The 24,274-nt window shown below is 37.0% G+C and overlaps 2 protein-coding genes across 4 annotated transcripts in view; one reads left to right on the top strand and one right to left on the bottom strand.

Annotated features, from left to right (window-relative positions):
* Positions 1 to 8,334, bottom strand: part of proser3 (proline and serine rich 3) — a 47,434-nt gene extending 39,100 nt beyond the window's left edge. Inside the window, exons 1-2 of one of the 2 annotated variants that reach the window (XM_028823191.2) lie at positions 8,194 to 8,334; positions 2,776 to 2,850 (exon numbers count right to left, since the gene is read on the bottom strand). In XM_028823191.2, coding sequence (XP_028679024.1) covers positions 2,776 to 2,786 — 11 coding nt within the window. In that variant the 5' untranslated portion in view covers positions 2,787 to 2,850; positions 8,194 to 8,334. The remainder of the gene's footprint in view (positions 1 to 2,775; positions 2,851 to 8,193) is intronic. The other variant, XM_028823192.2, reaches the window with a different exon arrangement.
* A 234-nt stretch (positions 8,335 to 8,568) lies between these two features.
* lin37 (lin-37 DREAM MuvB core complex component) lies at positions 8,569 to 20,371 on the top strand. 2 transcript variants are annotated; one of them, XM_028823386.2, is made up of 10 exons: positions 8,569 to 8,692; positions 10,311 to 10,367; positions 10,853 to 10,928; positions 11,122 to 11,172; positions 14,420 to 14,449; positions 14,779 to 14,864; positions 15,014 to 15,174; positions 17,324 to 17,467; positions 18,636 to 18,703; positions 20,112 to 20,370. In XM_028823386.2, the coding sequence occupies exons 2-10, from the start codon at positions 10,334 to 10,336 to the stop codon at positions 20,191 to 20,193; spliced, it is 732 nt and encodes a 243-aa protein (XP_028679219.1). In that variant the 5' UTR covers positions 8,569 to 8,692; positions 10,311 to 10,333; the 3' UTR covers positions 20,194 to 20,370. The 2 variants fall into 2 exon arrangements, with proteins under 2 accessions (XP_028679219.1, XP_051776466.1); XM_051920506.1 differs by lacking the exon at positions 8,569 to 8,692 and having other exon boundaries at positions 10,305 to 10,367; positions 20,112 to 20,371.
* Positions 20,372 to 24,274: the final 3,903 nt, after the last annotated feature.

Genomic DNA, 24,274 nt, shown 5'->3' with positions numbered 1-24,274 from the left:
ATTTTTTCTTTCTTCAAACTTTCCTCGTACTGTTTTTTTGCTGTTTCTGTTTTCAGTGGTTTTCAGTGATACCTTTTGCTTATTGCTCGTCAACATTTGAAAAACATCCATTGGAATTTAACTCATTGTCACCCTTCTATAGAAACGGCACACAAGAAAAAACGATAACAGATCATATTAGAAAAAAAACTTTAAAGTTTTGCAGCTCTCGATTCCGGCAAAAGAAAAAAAGACATTGCCAGTGAATTCGGAATTTCATCATCGACACTGTCAACTTTCAAAAAAAGCAAAAAAAGAAGAAAAATCCCGGGTGGCAAATGTATGCGAACTGCTGCATTTGAAGACATCGAAAAAGCCGTTTTTATGTGGTTCAGTGATGCTCGTTCAAGAAACATTCCGATTAATGCGGCACTCATTCAAGAAAACTGGAGGTTTCTAAATTCTGTTGGGACCTCCCCCAACTGGACAAATGCCGAAAAGCTTCCCGAAGTGCGATCACCCAGTCTGTGGAATACTGTTTATCTGTTGCCTGGGCAACAGCAGGCTCACAGCTATGCTGCGGCTCTTCACCGAAAGCAAACAGATAATATCTCGATGGGTAATGCAAGGAACATTGTAAATGCAGTAAACATTATTATTTGGCCACTAACCTGGTCATAACCCTGCCTGACTGTTGTGTCTGTGTATACAGTGGTGTGAAAAACTATTTGCCCCCTTCCTGATTTCTTATTCTTTTGCATGTTTGTCACACAAAATGTTTCTGATCATCAAACACATTTAACCATTAGTCAAATATAACACAAGTAAACACAAAATACAGTTTGTAAATGGTGGTTTTTATTATTTAGGGAGAAAAAAAAATCCAAACCTACATGGACCTGTGTGAAAAAGTAATTGCCCCCTGAACCTAATAACTGGTTGGGCCACCCTTAGCAGCAATAACTGCAATCAAGCGTTTGCGATAACTTGCAATGAGTCTTTTACAGCGCTCTGGAGGAATTTTGGCCCACTCATCTTTGCAAAATTGTTGTAATTCAGCTTTATTTGAGGGTTTTCTAGCATGAACCGCCTTTTTAAGGTCATGCCATAGCATCTCAATTGGATTCAGGTCAGGACTTTGACTAGGCAAGTCCAAAGTCTTCAGTTTGTTTTTCTTCAGCCATTCAGAGGTGGATTTGCTGGTGTGTTTTGGGTCATTGTCCTGTTGCAGCACCCAAGATCGCTTCAGCTTGAGTTGACGAACAGATGGCCGGACATTCTCCTTCAGGATTTTTTGGTAGACAGTAGAATTCATGGTTCCATCTATCACAGCAAGCCTTCCAGGTCCTGAAGCAGCAAAACAACCCCAGACCATCACACTACCACCACCATATTTTACTGTTGGTATGATGTTCTTTTTCTGAAATGCTGTGTTCCTTTTACGCCAGATGTAACAGGACATTTGCCTTCCAAAAAGTTCAACTTTTGTCTCATCAGTCCACAAGGTATTTTCCCAAAAGTCTTGGCAATCATTGAGATGTTTCTTAGCAAAATTGAGACGAGCCCTAATGTTCTTTTTGCTTAACAGTGGTTTGCGTCTTGGAAATCTGCCATGCAGGCCGTTTTTGCCCAGTCTCTTTCTTATGGTGGAGTCGTGAACACTGACCTTAATTGAGGCAAGTGAGGCCTGCAGTTCTTTAGACGTTGTCCTGGGGTCTTTTGTGACCTCTCGGATGAGTCGTCTCTGCGCTCTTGGGGTAATTTTGGTCGGCCAGCCACTCCTGGGAAGGTTCACCACTGTTCCATGTTTTTGCCATTTGTGGATAATGGCTCTCACTGTGGTTCGCTGGAGTCCCAAACCTTTAGAAATGGCTTTATAACCTTTACCAGACTGATAGATCTCAATTACTTCTGTTCTCATTTGTTCCTGAATTTCTTTGGATCTTGGCATGATGTCTAGCTTTTGAGGTGCTTTTGGTCTACTTCTCTGTATCAGGCAGCTCCTATTTAAGTGATTTCTTGATTGAAACAGGTGTGGCAGTAATCAGGCCTGGGGGTGGCTACGGAAATTGAACTCAGGTGTGATACACCACAGTTAGGTTATTTTTTAACAAGGGGGCAATTACTTTTTTACACAGGGCCATGTAGGTTTGGATTTTTTTTCTCCCTAAATAATAAAAACCACCATTTACAAACTGCATTTTGTGTTTACTTGTGTTATATTTGACTAATGGTTAAATGTGTTTGATGATCAGAAACATTTTGTGTGACAAACATGCAAAAGAATAAGAAATCAGGAAGGGGGCAAATAGTTTTTCACACCACTGTAGGTGATTGGTAGATCATGTTACAATAAATAACCGTGCTGTTCCTGTTTCAAGCTGAATAAAACTGGTTTTACTAAAGTACCGAGACTCAGCCTTGTGTTTTGGGGTGCAAGACAGGGTCTTACAGCGTGACCACGATCTCTTAGATTTGCTTCTGTGGTGCTTCATTGCAGTGCTGTGAGCCTGCGGTTGCCCTGCCCTGGCAACGGACAAACTTCCACAGATGTGGCAATCACGCTTCGGGTTGTGGATTAAATTTTGTACATATTTATGTTTATATCGGTTTATCTGAACAATACATTTCTTGGTTTAAGTAGAGTAAGGATCAGTATTCTTAAATAAGGATTTGTAGTAAAAATCCAACATTTTTAGAACTGCAAACTTTCATGTAGCATCATGCTCAAACTTTTAAAACCTTACTTTAAGTATGAAATTCTGTGTAAAACTACAATTTAAAAAATACCCCTACCTGGATTTCATATTCTTCTTTAAGTAGACAGACAAAACGTTGCAAACAAAACTCTTTCATGAACAGAATTTGAACCTACAATAAAACACAGAATTATAAAAATTACTTGCATCACATGGTCATCAAGTCTCCATATTTACAATTAGATACCATTCCATCCTTAGACGTTTTTAGAACACAAATTTTATTAGGATCAACCAACAAAAGAAACATTCAAGAGTTTGACAATAGCACTTAAAGCTAGATCAAAACTGGGTATTGTTAAAAAATAAAAACAAAGCAAGGTTGGTAATACATAACAGTATTAGCATTGACAATAAGCGGTGGATGTTTATGCGGAACTGAATCTACTAATAATCTAATCTGTAATAATGAATATTTGAAGGTTATTTGGCTATTTGCTTCAGGTGATTCCTGGTGTTAAAGATAGCTGCATTATGATATTTGATAAGCAGTGTAGCTAAGATAACAAACAAATCAACTGTCTTTGCAAAGAAGCTAAAAATTGATTGGCTACAAGGAGACCATCAATCTAGCCAAAGACCTAAAGCATACATAAATATTTACAAACAAAATTGCTGTCTATCAAAAATGAAGACCCAGTCATGTCCAGAGGCAGGAGGTGAGGAGGAAGATAAAGAGAGTGGAACTGAGGGTAGGAACTTTAAATGTTGGCAGTATGGCCGGTAAGGGGAAAGAGTTAGCAGATATAATGAAGAGAAGGAAGGTTGATATATTGTGCGTGCGAGAGACTAAATGAAAGGGGAGTAAGGCCAGGTGGATCGGAGGTGGATTAAAATTGTTCTATCATGGTGTGGCTAGGCAGAGAAATGGAGTAGGGGTTATTCTTAAGGACCAGTATGTCAAGGGTACAGTAATCCCTCCTCGATCGCGGAGGTTGCATTCCAGAACCCCCCGCGAAAGGTGAAAATCCACAAAGTAAAAACCATATGTTCATATGGTTATTTGTATATATTTTAAGCCCTTATAAACTCTCCCACACTATTATAAACATTTCCCGCACAATTATACAGCATAAACCCTTTGATATTAGGTAAGATTCGTTGAAATTATGTATGTAAACAAACTGTTTATATACAGTAAAACCTAAATATTATTTTAAAGATATCGAGCGTCTCCAATATCACATATGTTACAGCCATTACGACAGACAGGCCACCAGCAAAAAATACGTACAATGCAAGAAAAATTGTATACAGTAAAATGTGTGTACAGTGACACTAAACTATGTACATGTAATAAGTACTGTATGTAGAAAATTAATTATGGCTACTCACCAACAATGACACGACGACTTGTCCGATAATGAGGAGTTTAATTTTATTACACAACAAAGGACAGCATTACAGCTCTTCTAAAGGAGCCTCTTCAGGCGATTGTGTAGCACCGCCGTTGTTCTTCTTCCGGCAGTCTTCAATCCAAATCCCTAAAGCAGATTCCATCCGGACTACCGCCTTATTACATCCACTTACAACTCGTTTTGCGCCCTGGTTAAAGGACACTGTGGCCGTAGATCTTATATTCTTTTCCTCCTTTTTAAATAAAAAGAATCGTGGACTCTTTGATGCCGTAATGGCGTCCTGCAGCGGTGTAGCTGTTCTCTTCCTTCAGCATATCCAAAACTTTTACCTTTTCGGCATTCGTTAGCATCTTCCGTTGGTGCTTGGGCACAGCCCCTGAAGCAGTAGCAGGAGCACGTTGATGCTGAATGAGCGAGACGAGACTTCCTGGTTAACGCAGCGGAATCGAATTCGGCGCACCGTCGCTGAGCCAATCAGCACACAGGAACTTAACTGCATGCTCTGATTGGGTAGCTTCTCAGCCATCCGCCAATAGCGTCCCTTGTATGAAATCAACTGGGCAAACCAACTGAGGAAGCATGTACCAGAAGTAAAAAGACCCACTGTCCGCAGAAACCCGCGAAGCAGCGAAAAATCCGCGTTATATATTTAGATATGCTTACATATAAAATCCGCGATAGAGTGAAGCCGCAAAAGTTGAAGCGCGATATAGCGAGGGATTACTGTATTTTGGAGCTGAAAAGGGTGTCAGACTAATGATAATGAAGCTGGAAATTGGAGGTGTGATGATGAATGTTGTTAGTGCATATGCCCCGCAAGTTGGGTATGCAATGGATGAGAAAGAAGATTTTTAGAGTGAGTTGGATGAAGTGATGAACAGTGTGCCCAAAGGAAAGAAAGTGGTGATTGGAGCGGATTTCAATGGACATGTTGGTGAAGGGAACAGAGGAGACGAGGAGGTGACGGGTAGGTATGGTGTCAAGGAGAGGAATGAAGAAGGTCAGAGGATAGTGGATTTTTCCAAAAGGATGGACATGGCTGTGGTGAATACGTATTTTAAGAAGAGGGAGGAACATAGAGAGTGGAGTAAGATGCACACATGTAGATTACATCCTATGCAGGGGAAAGTGTAGTTAAGCAGCATAGGATGGTGGTCTGTAGGAGGACATTGGAGATCAAGAAGAGGAAGAGAGTGAGGGCAGAGCCAAGGATCAAATGGTGGAATTTGAAAAAGGAAAGACTGCAAGGTTGAGTTTAGGGAGAAGGTGAGACAGGCACTGGGTGGCAGTGAAGAATTACCAGACAGTTGGGAAACTACAACAAATCTAGTAAGGATGACAGCAAGAAGGGTGCTTGGCGTGACATTTGGACAGAGGAAGGAGGAAAAAGAAACCTGGTGGTGGAATGGAGAAGTACAGTAGAGTATACAGAGGAAGAGGATGGCAAAGAAGAAGTGGGATAGTCAGAGAGATGCGGAAAGTAGACAAGAGTACAAGGAGATAAGGTTCACAGGTGGCGCAGTGGTAGTGCTGCTGCTTTGCAGTAAGGAGACTGTGGAAGATTGTGGGTTCGCTTCCCGGTTCCTCCCTGTGTGGATAGCGCTTTGAGTACTGAGAAAAAGCGCTATATAAATGTAATGAATTATTATTATTATTATTATTATTATTATTATTAAGAGAGAGGTGGCAAAGGCTAAAGAAAAGGTGTATGATGAGTTGTATGAGAGGTTGGACACTAAGGAGAGAGAAAAGAACCTGTACCGATTGGCTAGACAGAGGGACCGAGCTGGGAAAGATGTGCAGCATTTTAGCGTAACACAGGATAAAGATGGAAACGTACTCACAAGCGAGGAGAGTGTGTTGAGCAGATCGAAAGAGTACTTTGAGAGGCTGATGAATGAAGAGAACGAGAGAGAGAGAAGAGGTTGTGCAAGAGGTGAGACCAGCTACTGTATGTTATATGGGTTGGAGACGGTGGCACTGACCAGAAAGCAGGAGACAGAGCTGGAGGTAGCAGAGTTAAAGATGCTAAGATTTGCATTGGGTGTGACAAGGATGGATAGGATTAGAAATGATTACATTAGAGGGTCAGCTCAAGTTGGACGGTTGGGAGACAAAGTCACAGAGGCAAGATTGTGTTGGTTTGGACATGTGCAAAGGAGAGATGCGGAGTATATTGGGAGAAGGATGTTAAGGATAGAGCTGCCGGGCAAGAGAAAAAGAGGAAGGCCTATGGATATGGTGAGAGAGGACATGCAAGTGATGGGTGTAACACAACAAGATGCAGAGGACAGAAAGATATAGAAGAATGTGATCCACTGTGGCGATCCTTAACGGGAGCAGCCAGAAGAAGAAGAAGAAGAAAATAATATGATCATAAGTTTTTCTTTCGGGTTATACCAGGTAAAGCCAAGTTACCTTTGTACGTGAACTGGAATGTCCTGAATGCAGTTATAAATGGTTATAAACCTCATTATAAAGGGTGTTGTACATATACCACTAAGGCACAGAAATAGTTTTATTTGTGATTGTGATCACAATATCTCAATAAATTTGAAAAAGGTCTGACATGGTTTATTTTGATTTCAATCTTATCAGCAAAAGATGAAATTTAATTTATGAAATATATGTAGGATTTTGTAGAAGACCAAGAAGCATTGGCTATAACAGGCTTAAAATAGTTTCCACCTGGATGACTTTGACACCATATTTTGTCCTTCAAGGTTTCCTGCAGATTAGGAAATAAAACTTACATTACTCCAATTAACAAAGATATTTGTGTTTATTACAGGACTGATCTTGGGCTCCACAGTAATTAAGTTGACCTGACAATAAAAACAGCTTTTAAAGAAGTGAAAAATCAAATTCAACTGACAGTATGTTTGGGCAGGTCCTGTACTTGATGTTGCAAAGGCACATCTGAAAACTGAGAGGATTTCATCATCCATACGACAATATGGAGAGAAGTAATGTACTATATAAAGAGATACCTTTCCTTTTGGTAGTAATGAGAGCTATCAGTCATGTGGGCTTACAGGTGTCAAATGGAGAACCTGGAGAGCTGCAGTGGCTACAAGTTCCTATCACAGTCAATTTCTTAATTTGAAACCAGTTACTGATGCTAGTGGCCTGGACTTCTTTTGCCTTAATAAGAATGGACTTTTTTTTTTTTTTTAAGAAAAAAGACCATTAACTGTTTCTTTTCTTAACCAACAGTCACACAATAATAAGACTTAAACCATGCCAAAAGATGACCAACTAACTCATGAGTTTCAAACTCAGAAAACTGTTAATTTTTTTGTTTCTGAGAGCACCATGCAAATGTTTCATGGACCACAGTAGATAAATAGTTCTCAGTGCTTCACTATTTTCTTTTCAAATATTTTATTGAAACATATTTATCTATCTAGGCTGAACACATAACGCCAGTTTGATCATGTTAGCTGGCCAATCTGCTCACTGGCTTTGTATGTCGTTATTGCTTGGCTGTTAATTTAGATAAAAAGAAACAATTACGCAAAATATGTAAATTAAAATAATACAGTAATTGATCACTAATCAAGAGTCCCTGGCATAGCGAATTTTATTTTGTATGGAATAGAAATCCTGAAGAAGCGGTCTCAGAGGATGTTGAGGAAACCTGAAATAAGCGTTATGGGATAGATAGATGCAGAACCAATCGGGCATTTATTTATTTTCCGCTTTAAGAAGACAATATGGAAAAAATATAAATGGTTGTTAAAATATTAGAAATATCAGTTCAAATTATTTCTGAGGATTTTTGCCACTAATAATAGTTTCTACTTATTTATTTGCTTTTTTTATTATTATTGAAAGCAATGCTTATAAATGTTCACTAATCCTTTAATGATCAAAACCGCATAGCCCAGATCAGATTCACGGTGAACCATAAACTAGCTCAGCGTGGTTGGGCACATATTTCTATGTTTTGGACTATTTTTTGGAAGTTTGCATTCAATTAAGGCTGTGTTTTGACTAATACCACAAAACAATGCGTAGCATTGCCTTACTGGTGTATTTCGAATTAAAAACATGTTTTGTTCCTACAAAAAACATAAACCATAAAAATAACTTACCCTACTGTCACATATTCACTTACTTCAGGAGCTTAGACATTCTAGGAAACAGTTATAGTGCAAGGTTGTGACACTCTTCCTTCTCAACTGAAATCGAACTGAAATGCCCGCTCTTCCGGGACAAGCCTGTCACCAGGCAACAAAGCGGAACATGGCAAGTTAACTACGATTCCCATAATGCAACGGTCCAAGCGAAATGACGTGTATATATAGCGAGTAAATTTTTGTTCATAATATTATTTTAATTGTTGTCGTTTCCATAGTTCAGAAACTGTAGGAGTCAGACTAGCATTAATCCTTTGAAAACAATTTCAAATGATGTCTTCGCTGAAATGTGTTTTTGTACCAATCAAATTAAGGAGAATGGTTGAATAACAACTATTATCACCATTCAGAGTACGAAGGTGGGGACTTGCTCCTCCAATCAAAGTCAAGCTTAAGGTGCGCGCGGAAGAGGAAAGTCTGATATTGGAGTGTCGCTAGGCAGAGAAGAACGCGGGTATTTACTAACATTTTATTTTTGGTTTAGTTTTTAATATTTTAGTTACTTTTATCGCTCAATATGCGGAAAGTCTGAGTGTTGCTCTAGGGATTTTATAGACAGTTATCTAATGAATAATGTACAACGATATCGATGATTTGTGATACAGCGAATCAAAACAAACGTTGGTGTTGCAAAGCATACTTGACATCGGAGGCGCCTCCAGAAGATTTTGAGTGGGGTGGCCAGTGAATATCATGGTGTGGCACATTTAAAGTCTACAACAAAGGGACATTACATTACATTGTAGAAGTTATTAATATCATTGGAGGATTACGTAAAAGAAATATTATATTAAAGAGTGCCGAAAACGCACATTTCATTGGACTATTAAATGCAAACTTGCCAAATTCAAATTTAAAGGAATCATCTGCAGTAGCCTACTGCTTATGAATATTGTACCAAATAATGATAATCAGATACCAATGGGAGTATTTATTCTATATATAATTAAGATTGAGTTATGAATTGGAAAATGTTATTGGTCTACAGTAATGCACCACAAGCCAGATTTAATTTTTAGTTTATTCCTCAGTGAGCAAATCACAGTAAAAACATATCAGACATTTACACTGGGATATACTAACATACAACCATACTTTAATATACACATTTATGTTCTCTGTGCAGCTCCTTGTCAGTCAAGAAATTATGGAAAAAATCCACTTGATAGTTGTCAATATCTGTAAGTAACCTCTACTCCAAAATACTGATTAATTTTAAAGAAGATACCATCCTTACATTGTTTACGTCAAAAGAAACAGACCTGTGTTTTTACTCTTTCTGGGTGCCTTATTGCCTCCTTCTCAGTGACTGCAGATCCTTTCTTTCAAAAACGGAAGATGACTAACATAAAGACATATGGGTTTGACGAAGCGTTTGCAAAATAGTTTCCAGAGGATTTCTACAGGTAGTTGTTATTCTGCTAAATTTTTTGGAGTCGGGGAAGAGGTGCTGGGGCAATTCTTTTCCAAGAATTAAATTTGTTAATTGCAGGGTGTTATACAGTTTACTTATTTTACCCTTTTTTTGCTTTATAATCCATCCATCCATCCTCTTCCGCATATCCGAGGTCGGGTCGCGGGGGCAGCAGCTTGAGCAGAGATGCCTAGACTTCCCCCTCCCCGGCCACTTCTTCTAGCTCTTCCGGGAGAATCCCAAGGCGTTCCCAGGCCAGCCGAGAGACATAGTCCCTCCAGCGTATCCTGGGTCTTCCCCGGGGCCTCCTCCCGGTTATGCTTTATAATATTTATTTAAATTATACATGTGTTATTTGTAAGTCATCGCTGCGGGAAACTTGTTGGATTAGTGTTTGTGTGCTATATATTCATTTCAGATTTTTAACATTTCCTACACCAATGTTAAATTTCGGTATATTTGCTTTTACTAATAAGTTACTGCTTATTTGTGTCCACCTTAATACCAGATTTTTTATTGATTATTTTACTATCCAATGTTACAAGGCTCTTAAAACTGAATTACAGTAGCACTTTTATAACTAAAGAATTTTGTGAAACTCTTGGTATTTAATTATTTTAATTTGATTTGATTATTAATGCTGATATTTTCTTTGCAGTTTGAAGTCATTTAAAGTTTACAATGCTGAATGTGAAAATCAAAACCGAAAAAACAGGTTTGAAAATTATTCTGCATATGTATGTTGATAAAATTTATAAACTCATTTTTAATGTATTTTTAACAAACATTAAGGAAATAGCTTTTTTAAATTATTATTATCCTTTGATGGATTGGTTTCATAATTAGGGCTGTCCTGATGCTTTGTGGATTGGCTACAAGATTCATAACTTTGAAATAAAATAAGTGGGTTTGCAAAGCTTAAATTATTTATTCATTTTGTATAAGAGGTTATCCTCAATCTGAAGTACAGGTAGTACATTATGTTACTAGTGAAATAGTTGGTATTACTTAGAGGTTTTTTTATTGTAAGCAAAACCTTGAGCATTCTAAGGTCAGATTCCAGAAAATCTTTCCACAGCTAGCTTAAAGTAATCCAGTTATTGTTGGCCGTTATTCTATTTTTTTAATTAGATCTGCTAGGTTTGAAGTCATTTTCTTTTGTATCATAAATGCTTTTCTTGTTTTTCCATTTACTTACAGATCTCGAGGCAGCAAGTGCCCGTAACAGACTAGATGCAGTTTTACAGTGCTTGGTGGAAAAAACAGACAGTGAAAGGTTAGAAGGATATCTATAAGAATACCATTTAAGAATACCATTTAATCTTCTGTAACGATTTCTATATTTTTTTTATTTTCTTGAAATGTATAGTAAAAAGCAAATTTAAACTTTGAGTGATCTAATAAGATATATAAAGTGCAGTCTGTATTTATGTGTTTAGTTACTTTCTTTTTGTCTCATTGTTGTTCAGGGACCAGACAGAAGATGATTCGGGAAAGATGGTGTCAGATTCTCATAACAAGTAATACATTTACCCCAAAAATGATTTGTTCCACATGAAAATATTTAGATAGATTTGGAAGTTGATTTTAATTAAAGTAAACGTAAAATTTGAAAATTAATGAGTTAAAGGAATTAGAAAAGTATAATATGAAAAACTGACTTCATATGGGACCATTCTCCTATAAGAATTTTCATCAAAAGTCCTTTGGGCTGTTGATGGTGATGGTGGTGACAAATGCTGTCCTTGGTTGCTGATCCAGAATGTCTGATAAGTTCACAACTGGACTGAGATATGGTGACAAGGACAACCATGGCATGCAGTTTGTATTGTTATGCTCTTTAAATCATTAACTAACCTCTCCTGTGCAGTTGATGAAGACACTGTCATCTTGCAAAATTCTCCTATCAGGGAGCAAAAATTCACCTAAGGTTAAGTGTCATCATTTGGTTTAACTTTTTAACCATTTTTATTTTCATTTACCAGTCATTGTTAGAGAATTAGGAGATCCACACTATTCCAGGAAAATATTCCATATATGGTAACAAAATCATCAGATCACTTCACTGTGGTAATCAGATTTTTATGATTGTAGACAGTAGCTAAGCATAATGACTAAGTGGGTCAGCCTAGCATTTTTATTTGACATAATGTAATTCTTTAAAATTATCTGCTTATCTCGATAACCACACGTGTATCGAAAAACTTAATTCAGTAGAATTTGTAACCTTTATTTTCTCATGTGTTTATTTTTGCGTCAGTTACATAATATAAATGTTGTGCCATTATTTAAAAGATGTACTGTAACTGGTAATTAGAGTCCAACTTGATTTGCATCCTGGGACAGATTCATACATTTTCTAACCTGAAAATCCAGTTCAGGGTCAAGCTGAGGCAGTACCTATGCTGGCGTCAGATGGAGACATGTGTGAGCCAAGACGAATAACTGTTTCTTCATTACAAGATTGTCAGCAGGCAGTTAACATTGGCTTACACAACAACAACATTTATTTATATAGCACATTTTCGTACAAATGATGTAGCTCAAAGTGCTTTACATAATGAAGAAAAGAAAAATAAAAGACAAAGTAAGAAATTAAAATAAGACAATATTACTTAACATAGAATAAGAGTAAGGTCCGATGGCCAGGGAGGACAGAAAAAACAAAAAAAGACTCCAGACGGCTGGAGAAAAAAATAAAATCTGCAGAGGTTCCAGACCATGAGACCACCCAGTCCCCCCTGGGCATTCTACCTCACATAAATGAAACAGTTCTCTTTGTATTTAGGGTTCTCACGGAAGGACTTGATGATGATGGTAATGCAGACTTCTGGCTTTTAATCCATCAATGTTGGAACATCTTGATGCTTTGAGTAGATGGTGGTGGCGCAGGGAAATTGTGTTTCATTAATGTTTTGGAGTTTTATGATGGATCAGCAAAATCATTTGATAGTGCAGTGTATGACATTATATACTTGGGCTTTCAAGAAGCTCTTGTAAGTTTAAAAAATTAGATCATACAGTGATCAGTGTTGGAGCAGCAGTTTTTTTTATTTGAGTAGATAACCGTAATTTAGGTGGATTGATATACCATATAATCTTGAGTAAATAAAATCCATACACAAGAAAAATTTCTTGGATATTCATATATACGAGAAGAATATATACTGTATAGAGTAGTAAATATAAATCATTGTACACAAAAAATAAAAACATACAATATTAAGTACGGACAGCAGAAAATCCACCATACAGTATATTAAAAATTTAAGAATTCCAATAGACCCTTCATTGTTTTCAATGAGGCTGTTCACTAGTAATTAGAACTGTTTTCTGGCATAAAAAAGCTAAGTAAATGCTGGGGGACCCAAAACCCACGCAGTGAAAATGGTACAGTGGATAATGTTGTAGCCTTACATCACCAGCACAATGAATTAGGATATCAGCCATCCGCTGTCTGTGTGGAGAATAAACCTTCATCACATCTGAGCATGTATTATTCTCTAGGTTCTGATTTTTATCCCTCGTCTCCCAAAGGCTTGCTTTTTGGATTAATCTGACTCATACAGTGGAGTGTAGATGTGTGTGCAGATGTGATCTGGGTTGTTTCCTGTCTTTTTCTGACAATGTCAAAATAATAAGTTTTGGCCACCCACTCTGACTTAGATTAAATGTGTTGAAAATATATGGATGCAAATAGTGCTGTGTGGCGCTGTATAGGGAATTCTGGTTTTTAACAAACTTGTGAGACTGTGTCCAATATTCTGTACAATGTTAGGAAAAGGACATAAACCCATTGCGAATAATTCCGAATTCATCCATCCATCCATTTTCCAACCCGCTGAATCCGAACACAGGGTCACGGGGGTCAGCTGGAGCCAATCCCAGCCAACACAGGGCACAAGGCAGGAAACAATCCTGGGCAGGGTGCCAACCCACCGCAGGACACACACAAATTCTATTTCTCTTATTTGCACTGCAAGAGAAGTTTTATTGTGCCTAATCTCTTCATTTTAAGAAAAACAGGGTTAAGTGGTAACGTGATGGACATATTTAATATTTAAAATTGTAAAGCATGTAAGTTGAAAGGATTCTAGTTGCTAAGATGTACAGTATATTTTCATAATGACATGGAAACACAAATATTAAGGGAGGGTAGTGGTAAATTCTGCACAATTAATAGGAAGTATTTTTTTAATCAGAGAGCTATAGGTACATGAAGTAAGGTATTGACGTTTGTAGTTGAACATTGAAAAGAAGCGCAATGTACTATCATCAGTATTTAGCAAACCGATAAATAAGATATGACATGCATTTTTGGGCTGAGCAAAAACTCTTGTTGTGGGTTGATTTTTTTGACACCCACCAGTGTGTAAAAATACACTAAAGTGAAGTTGGAATAAGTACAAATTTAATCAAAGATATGAAGTAACCTTTTCTGAAAGGGAGCTTGACAATGTGATTTGAATCTTACATGGAGCATAACATTACTATGCTGTTAAAGCTTTTGCAGGTTAGTTCTAAGTTGTTTTTGACGAATACATGGTACTTTTATTGTGTACACATGTTTAGTATTGTATCCGCTTTGAACATGGTCATATTCATATGAGCCTGGGAAGTGTGGTCTCCTAATATTGATGTACACAATGTTCTGTTTACATTTGAAAGCTTAATGTGTTGCGTCTGAAATTGTATCCGTTTTAATGATAATACACATTGAACATAAAATATAATTTTAATTACATAAATCTTTCTTTTTCACACCAGAGATTTGTCACCAACCACAGGTGGAAAACGGTAAGTTTACTAACTTTTCTGGGAAATCTCATAGTTGTTCAAGTATCAGAAGCTATCAACTGTAGAATTGTTACTATTCTATTCAAATTTGGAGCATGTCTTTTTTGCATGTGCATCTGCATAATAAGTTTTGTTCCTTCACAGGTGCATAATATGTGAAAATTTGCATAATATGTATGGTAGCATTAAAATATGGATTTTTTTCTTTGTGTTTTTTGGTGTTAAAATGATAGTCAAATGATAGAAATCCTATAATGAATAATATATGTAACATTTTATTAATAAAATATTGCTTCAGTTCTGTAATATATTTTTGTATTACTCTGTAGCCCTTCCACCAGATTCTCTCACCATCGCAGGAAGAAGCGAAAAGAAATGGATGATGGTCTTGCAGAGGGCACACAGAGCAAACCAAGTAAGTTCCTTAGGTTTAGTCAGCTGAAGGCAAAATTTTTCTTAGCCACCACTACAAAATTACATGAGGTAAATAAGATATAAAAAATACATAATTTTTGGGTGGAGTATTCCTTTAAGTTTTTTTCTGCACACTGTTTTTTTTTTTAGATGCCTATGTCATTAAGCTGTTTGATCGCAGTGTGGACCTAGCTCAGTTTAATGACAACACACCACTGTATCCAATCTGCAGAGCCTGGATGAGAAACAGCCCATCAGTGAGAGAAAGGACCAGGTCTCCCAGTCCACCCACAACCTTCAGTGAAGAAGAGGTTTCTGATCTATATGTTTCAGTGTTTATGCAACTTAATAATAACGTCTCATAAAATGACGCCATAATGTATTTAATAGGGACCCTATGGAAAAACTGCAATTTGTACCACCTCACCAGGCTGTAAAGTTTTTGGTCCTCTTGGCAGAAATGCAGTGTAGACAATATTATAGAAAATTCAGAGAAGCTGAATTAGTTTTTGGTGTTTTTGTTTTTTTTTTAATGCCCAAGTGTTTTTGTGAGAAGTGGCCTCTTCTAAGTGATTCAGATTATAAAGGACACACAGGGACTATAAGCAAGTCACTGTTTTAGATTTTGTCATATTTTATGTGTGAAATATAGCATCTTAATACATGTAATTTGATATTTTTGACAGCCGTGCAAAAAAATTAAAAATTCAAAACACAATTTTGTGTACATGTAATTTAAGAACATATTCATTATAAATGGATAAACAAAGTCATTATTAATATGAGCTCACAAGCAAATTTGCATTCAATACAAGTAAAAATTGATACTACAGCAAAGTTGAGTTACACAGTTCAGCTTATGAATGTAGTTGGTCCACAGTACGTTTGTGTAAATATTTAATAGTTTTAAAAAGTTTTTGGTCACTGAGCAATAACCCTACAGAATTTCATTTTTGTTAATGAAAAATGAATTGGTATGATCTGTGGTCTTCAGTTTAATTATTAATATACCACTTTAACATAGAACATAAGATTTGTATGTGGCTGGTTCTGTAGGAGTGTAGTGCTAAACAAAATAAATAAATACATAAAAGGTTAAAGAAAACAAATATGAATTGGACAGTTCTAGTAACATGAAATCCTTATCGCCCTAAAAAATATAAATCTAAGCATCTGTAAAATTAACCAATGTTCTAGGGCTGGGCAGTATGACCAAAATTCTATATCACGGTATTTTTCAAAATAATACCAGTTTCACGGTATTCTTTTCCCCATGCATGAGTGGATGTTAACCACATTTTCCACTGCAATTGCTGCAGTAGACTGGCTAAGAATAACCTATCTCACTGTCATGAGAATTGCACATTGTACAAGAAAACATTTTAATGTGCACACAAGTATTAATACAGGTTTGCATGGTCCTATACAGTGATAGTTTTCAAGGGGGTGGCACTAATGAAGAGAAGGAATCACATTGCATTACAGTTGCAGTCAAAATATAGAACCATTTTATTGAACAAATTTTGCAAACAACATATTTTCAACCATCCAAAGAGGCATTTAAACTTAGTAAATTATTCAGAGGTGCTTGTCAAAAGTTGTATTGCACTGAACATGTCTTAGAAAAGGAATAAAGAGTAAATATTTTTTGTAAACCAACTACACTTTCTGTTAATGTTAACAATCTTTGTCCACTGACATGTTAGCTATATGGATTGTAATGGTGTTGGTTATCTCGATCCACTGCTTGCTTTTTTTGTCGTAAGCAGTCCTCTAGCAAATGCGTCTACAAGTGACGTCTGACTCGTGTGTCCTCTAGATTTTTCAGTTTTACCTGAGGACGTGGAGGGTGCCAATCTTAGTTCCATACATTCATGGTACTTCAAAGCATGCTTGCGGCTAAGGTGGCGCAGCAAATTCCTCGACATCATTTGCAGTAAATAGTTGTTTGGTCCACATCCGACCTTTTAAAACCAAAATCTCCAGACAACAGACGCGGCTCCTTTTTTCGGCAAAAGTTCTTCTGTGTCACCATGTTCAACTTTATTGTCTGTTACAGCTTCAGTTTCAGAATGTTCTCCGTCCATTTTCACCACTCACTCACTGTTGCATGCGTGTTTAATGGTGTAGCAGTGAAAAAAGTCCCCCCTTAAACAGTTTCCCTCTGCGCCACGTTCCGATCATTGTTTAGGCTATTTAAACCGGTATTGTGGTATAAGAAAAATCAATATCATAACAAAAATAAAAAACGGTTTTCGGTATGAACCGGTATACCTCCCAGCACTACAATGTTCCTTCAATGGCAAGAATGAAATTTACAATTTATGTTCGTTCTATCATGTTAAAACATTTACCAAAAAGTGTTTAAAGCAGACATTATATTTAAATTTTTGTTTTTGGTTCAGATTTCATTAATTAATAACCAATAAATAACTAATATTTGATGTATTGTCTCAACAGGTAGCAGATATGCTAAATGGAAAAGCTCAAAACATTTACCGAATGCCTCCACCATCCTGTTGCCCTGTTAATCCATCAGGAGAACCAGTAAATTTGCGAATCCCCTGTCCTCTTCCTGCTCCTGAAAAGCCAGTGTCAAGTGATGTAAGTTAAACAGTTCTTTTGCATTTATCTGTATTAATGTTTATTACAGATTCTTAGACTGCAGAATAATATTCTTTTATTACCCTAACTAAATTAATTTAAAAGTTTCTTGTTTATTGATTTTGCTCTGAAATTAGTTGTTGGGTGAACATAATAGAGTTAATCTCCTATAATTTGTAAAATTTCTTAATGTTTGAACACAGCCTTGTGGCATGCTGCTGTGACATTGAGAAAATTACGTCAGGCTGAAATTTTACAATTTTTATTTTAGAGAAAAATTCATAGTTCCTTGGATATTCAAGAGTGCTTTCCTTTTATACAAGTACTTTTAGTAGTATGGTGATGCTGACATCAGTTTTGGCAAGTGTTTGTGGCCTACTGGCTAAGGCATTGCTCTGTAAAACAGTTATTTAATCTCAGCCTCTGACTCCTTGTGTAATCCTAAGCAAGTCACTAACCTTGTCTAAGATGCAGTATATTAGTAAAAAAAAATATTATACTGTATATAAAATCCAACGTCTGTCTGTCCGTCTGCTTTTCACAAGAGAACTACTTAACGGATTTAGATTGTTTTTTTTTTCTATAATTTGCTTGAACATTCCGGTTGATTTTGCGACCTCTCTCATTGTGGGATGTTTCATTTTTCACTTACGGTACAGATTTACAGACACGCAGGGCCTAAATTTGAACTAAACCACATGCAGATAGTGTTCAAGAGCCCAATAGGATTTTCAATCATATGGTTAAAATAAAAAAAGAAAAATAGTGCTCAATTGTGTCTCCGGCTGCACTTAAATCAAACAACATAATAAATGTAGTGTTCCATAAGGTGTAATTGACAATGTAAGTTAGTGCTGTTTCAGTGTTGTTAACAGTATGAGAAATGTTTTATCTTCTATGCAGTGTTAGCTTACACCATAGAAAAATCCAGAAAGATGATCTTTAAATTAGCTGATGAATCTCATAAAAGAAGAAATGTTAATATTTTTATGTTTAATTAAATCAAATTATTAAAAGTATTGAAGAAAAACAGAATATGGGAAAAAGCCTTCTCTGTTTGACTTGTTAAACAGTTTGGAACGTAAAGTTAAGTATACATCTGTAAGATAATTAACGTAAAACTTGGAATAGTTTAAATTCTAACTTTTGTTTTTTATTTGTAAAACAGCTTTCAGAGTCCACCCCTGCATCCTTATTGTATAATCACATGGAAAGATGGAAGAAAATAAGACAAAGGTGCGTGTAATGGCAATTGTTTGGCTAAACATATCTTTGTCAATTAAATGATTCTGAGAAAAATACTATTTTGAATTCAAAAAATAATTTTTCTCAAGATAATGTTATTTATAAAGTGATAGCAGTTAGGTCATTTTTGGTGATTCATGCTAGAATACACTGTTTTCATTTTAATGTACAGTAATAGGTTTGTGTAATGTATAAAGTTTTTAGCTTTGATAGTGCGTATTTTTTTTTTTTTAACAGTGCAGTTATATAATATTTCCCTTGACTTTTTTTTTCAAAATTAAAGATCTTGAAATGTAACAAAACAATAAAATAAAGCATACATTAAAGAGTTTTTTTTTTTTTTTTTATAACCTTTTTGTTCGGACCACATGTGACTTCTAACTGGGTAGCTACAATTTCACTAATAATAAAGTCATTTCTTTGTTGCATGGTGTCTTGGTTGCTAAAGAAGGCGATGAGCAATAAGTTTGTGAATGAAAAAAACTTCCAGGTCCTTATCTTCTAGTTTTAAAGCAGGTGACTTACACTGCTTAAACTTGATCACATTGATTAATTTAGTGTCTGTCTGCCCTACTCTGCTCATTGATCATGGTCTCTCTTTTAAGCCATTCTTCTTCTGACTTTTTTTAGCAATCCAGCACACTGTAATAGAGAAGTAACAACAGCAGAGTTTGAAGAAAAATGTGGGCAGTCATCTCCTAATTGTGGGTCTAGGAGATGAGAAGGAACACATAGTAGTTATGGAAAGACTGAGCTAAAACATTAGAAGACAAAGTTTTTTAGATTAAAACCATTTTTTTTCCCTGCACTCTTTAGTGCTCGACACAAGCAGTTATTGGACTACTTGGTACCTCAATGTTGTAAAATATCATACTGTGTGTGCTTCTGGAACAGACTTAGGTTAGAGTTTAATTTGCTGTTCCGAGTTGTGGCCACAGTTAGCACCATCTCCCCCCTCTTAGGCCTCGTTCACACTTCTGAGTTCCTTGTGTGTTTTATTTATTTATTGTAGCTATGTAATGCAGGTAATCTGCAACAAACTGGATTATATTCTATAACTAATGTTCACATAAGCAATACAAGTGTCACATATTCTCCATTGTAAAGACGTGATATATTGAAAGTCTCACATACCATCTCCTGTGTTGCTGTTTTTTTTTTTTTTAAATGGATACAGTGCCTGCATAAGTGGGTCCTACACTGGACTGGCATACCCACCAGGGCCGCTCTTAGCTTTGTGCACAATGCGGGCAAGATAAACTGCAGCCCCTCATGACCATAGATTATATTAAGTGGATTTGGGAATGTTGCATTATTTTTAATTTCGCTCAGAATTTATTGAAAATTTGGGAAAATGAGCAGAATTATTGGTGCTAATTTTTGATGTCATATTTTTCAGGTGGAAAGAGGCTTCTAACAAGAATCAAATGCGTTATGCAGAGAGTATGAAGATTCTAAAAGAAATGTATGAGAGGCAATGAAATCTGCACATTATGTCCTAAAGCCCTATTGAGGTTGTATCGTCATGTATAACATATATATACACATATACACACACACACACACACACACACACAAGGGTGGGCAAAAGTAGAATTACAGTTGTTCATATGGAAAAAGACACAGGTTATGATTGCTACACTCAAGCACACTTTAATAATAATAAGACAAATAATATAATTAATAAATAATATTACAAGAATAAACTGTTTTGCATACTCACAACTGTAAACCTATTTTTGCCCACCCATATACACACACACTATATATATATATATATATATATATATATATATATATATATATATATATATATATATATATATATGTATATATATGTGTGTGTGTGTGTGTGTGTGTGTGTGTGTATTTTTATCCCCATAGAAAACATTTAGTTTCTAGCTGGTAGCTGCCATTCAGTTGCTGAAATTCAATATTTGCCTTGTTATAAAGGACATACTGTTGTAAAATTGTATTCATGAAGAGTGAATCAATGTATAAAATGGTGTTTAAAGAAGTGTGCCTAAAGCGTTCATTTAAATTGGTGATAAAAATAGTTGATTCAGTTACATAGCTTGTGCTGTTTAAGTTCTTTCCAAACTACTTCTTGCAGCAAAAGTTTAAAATAACAGAAACCTGTAACATTCTAGAGGAAATGTCACACTGGCTGGTTAAATAATAATTGATTCATTTGGAATTTTGGATTCTATAAACAGCAATTAAACTGTCAGTTAAAGTTTTATATCAACAGCCATTTAATTTGTGAGCATGTTTAATTAAATTTCTAACACTTGATTGTCCAAGTCATTATTTGTGTAAAGTGTTCAAAGTAAGAAATGGCATCAGCGTTAAAGCACATGATGTGATATCACAATGTAAATGAGTTGCTGAAGACCTGCAACTTCAGGAAAAAAAATAGTTAAAGGAATATTCAGATGCTGAAAAAATTGATAAGATAGAAAGAGAAACAACTTTTTTGGCATTTGTTTCTTCAGCATTACAGCCCTAAACCAGGATAATCTGGTTAGGAAGATTAAGTAATGGGAACATCCATCCATTCATTTTCCTTGTATTCTGACAATAGTACTACCCAAGTAAGAGCCAGCAGCTTCAACCCAATTTAATTAACCCCACTTACAAAAAAGTTGGGACAATAAGTGAAAGGCAAATAAAAACAAAAAGGGGTGAATTGTAAATTTTCTTCACCCTATACTAAAATGAAAGCACTACAACACAACATTTGATGTTTTACCTTGTAAATGTCATTGTTTCTCTTTTAAATATATACTTTTGAAATCTGGTGACTGCCATAAGCACCAAAAAAGTTGGGACAGCTGAATACTTGTCACTATATCACTTCACCGTTTCTTTTAATGAAACTTAACCATTTTGTGTCTTCAGTGCTAAAACGCTTAAGTTCAGCAAGCAGAGTTTTTCCCAATTCAGCCATTATGCTGGTCTTCATTTGAACAGGGCCTTCCTTTCCATATTTTGCGCTTCATAATGCGCCACACAGATCAGGACTGTAGGCAGGCCGATCTCGTACCCGCACTCTCTGCATACACAGCCATTCACTTGGAATCTTTCTGGATGGCAGCTTGGGATACTCCCAACGTTTATACATACCTTTCTGCATTAATGGTGCCCACCCAGATGCCATGGGCATTGACACACTACCATGATGAATGCTGGCTTTTGGAGCTGACACTGATAACAGCTTGGATGGTCCTTCTCGCCTTTGACCAGAGAAAACAGCAGCTGTTTTTTTCCCCAAAAAGTATTTGAGATGATGATGTGTTGACCTACATAACACAATTCCATTGTGCTACTTTCCATCTCAAGACGAGAGCAAGCTGAGTAAAGATTTGGCGCTTCTGGACAATGTTGATGTATTTCTGTTGCTTCGGCTACTAAAGCCTTAACTTGCATCTGTGGATGTGGCAGTGAATTCTGTTGACTGACAAAGAATTCCTGAGTCCATGTCATGATATCCATTACAGACACATGACAGTTTGTAGCAGTCCAGTGCTGCTTAGATGTACACCGCCGATATGATGATGATTTATTTATTTTTTTGGTGGGGATTCCAGGAACACCCCCAGCCTAGGCCCAAACCACACTCCATCCCAGACAGAGACATGAATCCACTAAATCAGATAAATGAATTAATAATATATTAAATGGAAATCAAATATAGACAAAAAAAAATCGGACAACCATCCCTTTTTCCCTTCAGCGATAACAAATACAAAGCACAACAATAAAAACCTGCGACACTGTCCATGAACCAGTCCCATTTAACAGATGCAAATGAATCTTGGGTTTGGAATATAAAGTTTTTCCTACCGTTTCTGAAGTGTTTTGTGTTGAGATGCATGGGAGCACTCCGTCTGACGAAGATGATGCAAAACTTGAATCTAATACAACGGTAATGTAGGACAACCACGTAATATCCACAGAGGCAATTGGTGACAGTGCTGATAAACAATGCTGCTCCTTTCTCAGTTTAGCTGGCTCTCTTTTAAAGTTCCCACCAGCCCTTCTTGTCCCCATCAGCCCCTGCCCCAGTTGCTGACATCCAATACCTTCGGGGCAGCTGGTGAATTGGAGTCCATTAAGTTGAAGCCCTGCTACATTCCCCACACCCAGGCTGTTGTGTACGACTGAACCAAAACTTAAAGTTGGCAATTTTAACGGTGTCTATTTTCTTGTTCTCTGGCAATCCCCACTCTACTGAATAGGTCACCGGACCCTTCTGCTGGACTACTGTTGCCGAGCCGAACCACTTCGGAGTCAGTTTTGCATTGAATTTGTCTGGGGCTTTGGAGAGGGGATGATTGTTGATCCAGATTCTCTCCCCAACCGAGAACTGCACAGGCCTATGTCTCTGGTTGTATGACTGAAATTGTCTGGACTGGGATGCCATCATCCTCTCCTTTGTGAAAAATGGTGTAGTGTCTCAAGATGGTCATGAACAGATGTGCCTGGTTTCGGTGGGTCATGACCAAGTACCTTTTCAAGTGGACCGATAAGCTGCCCGCCTAAAGGTAACAATGCCGGGGTTTTACCTTTGACCTTGTGAACCACCAAATTCAATGCAAACTGGAGCTCGGCCAGCCACCTGGTCCATTCCTGCTGGTGTTCTCTGATGAAGGATGCAATCTTCACTTCCAGGGTCCAGTTCACCCACTCAGTGCAATTCGATTGAAGGTGGTACACTATTGTCTTCAGGTGGACCACCCCCCACTGCTTCCAAAATTCTATAGCCTCAGAGCCAGTAAACTGCAGACCCCTATCAGTGACAATACTTTATGGCACCCCTCATTGGGTGAGTATTTTGTCTTTCAGAGTGGAGCATATCTTCTTCATGGTGGCACTGGCCAGGAGAAATAGCTCCACCCACATAGTGAAATAATCCACAACCACCATCAGGTACGTCTTCCTTTCCTTGATTGTTGGAAAGGGTCCCATTAAGACCATAACTAGGCACTCCCCTGGTGTGGTGATAGTCACTGGTTGAAGCTGACCAGAGGGGAGGCCAGGTGGGGTTTTATATTGTTCACAGGTGGTACAAAAGTCTAGACGTGAGACCAAATGTCTTTGCGAATCATCAACCACCATGTCATGTCCTCTGTATATGTGTGTGTATTTATTATAATATGGTTGAAATATTTTGCTGTCAATAACGCAAAGAGTATGCGACACGTGTTTCACCCTAATTTTGGGCTCATCAGACGTACACACTCACTGCACCCCCCTCTCGGGGAATCGAACCTCGGACGTCAGCCACACGTCCCAGATTGGCATAAAATAACAAGCATTAAAGCAATGAAAGAAAAAAAACAGTAAAAGGTATATTTAAATATTAACAGACAAGACATTTTACGTAATTCCCCCAAGAAAAAAACAAGTACATAACAAGAATCAAAGACAAACTTTTACAGATGAGGGTGCGAGATGTTCTCGCCTGAGATAACCCGGTTTCCTCAAATTGGATCACTGTCCTTACAGTTCATGGGCACGGTGCTGCGTGAAGCCCCACGGAGTACGCTGTCAGCCGAT

The sequence above is a fragment of the Erpetoichthys calabaricus genome, chromosome 17, assembly GCF_900747795.2.
Source record: "Erpetoichthys calabaricus chromosome 17, fErpCal1.3, whole genome shotgun sequence".
NCBI classification, from domain to species: domain Eukaryota; kingdom Metazoa; phylum Chordata; class Cladistia; order Polypteriformes; family Polypteridae; genus Erpetoichthys; species Erpetoichthys calabaricus.
Note: the sequence above shows the minus strand (reverse complement) of the source record. Positions and strands in the feature narration are given on the sequence as shown.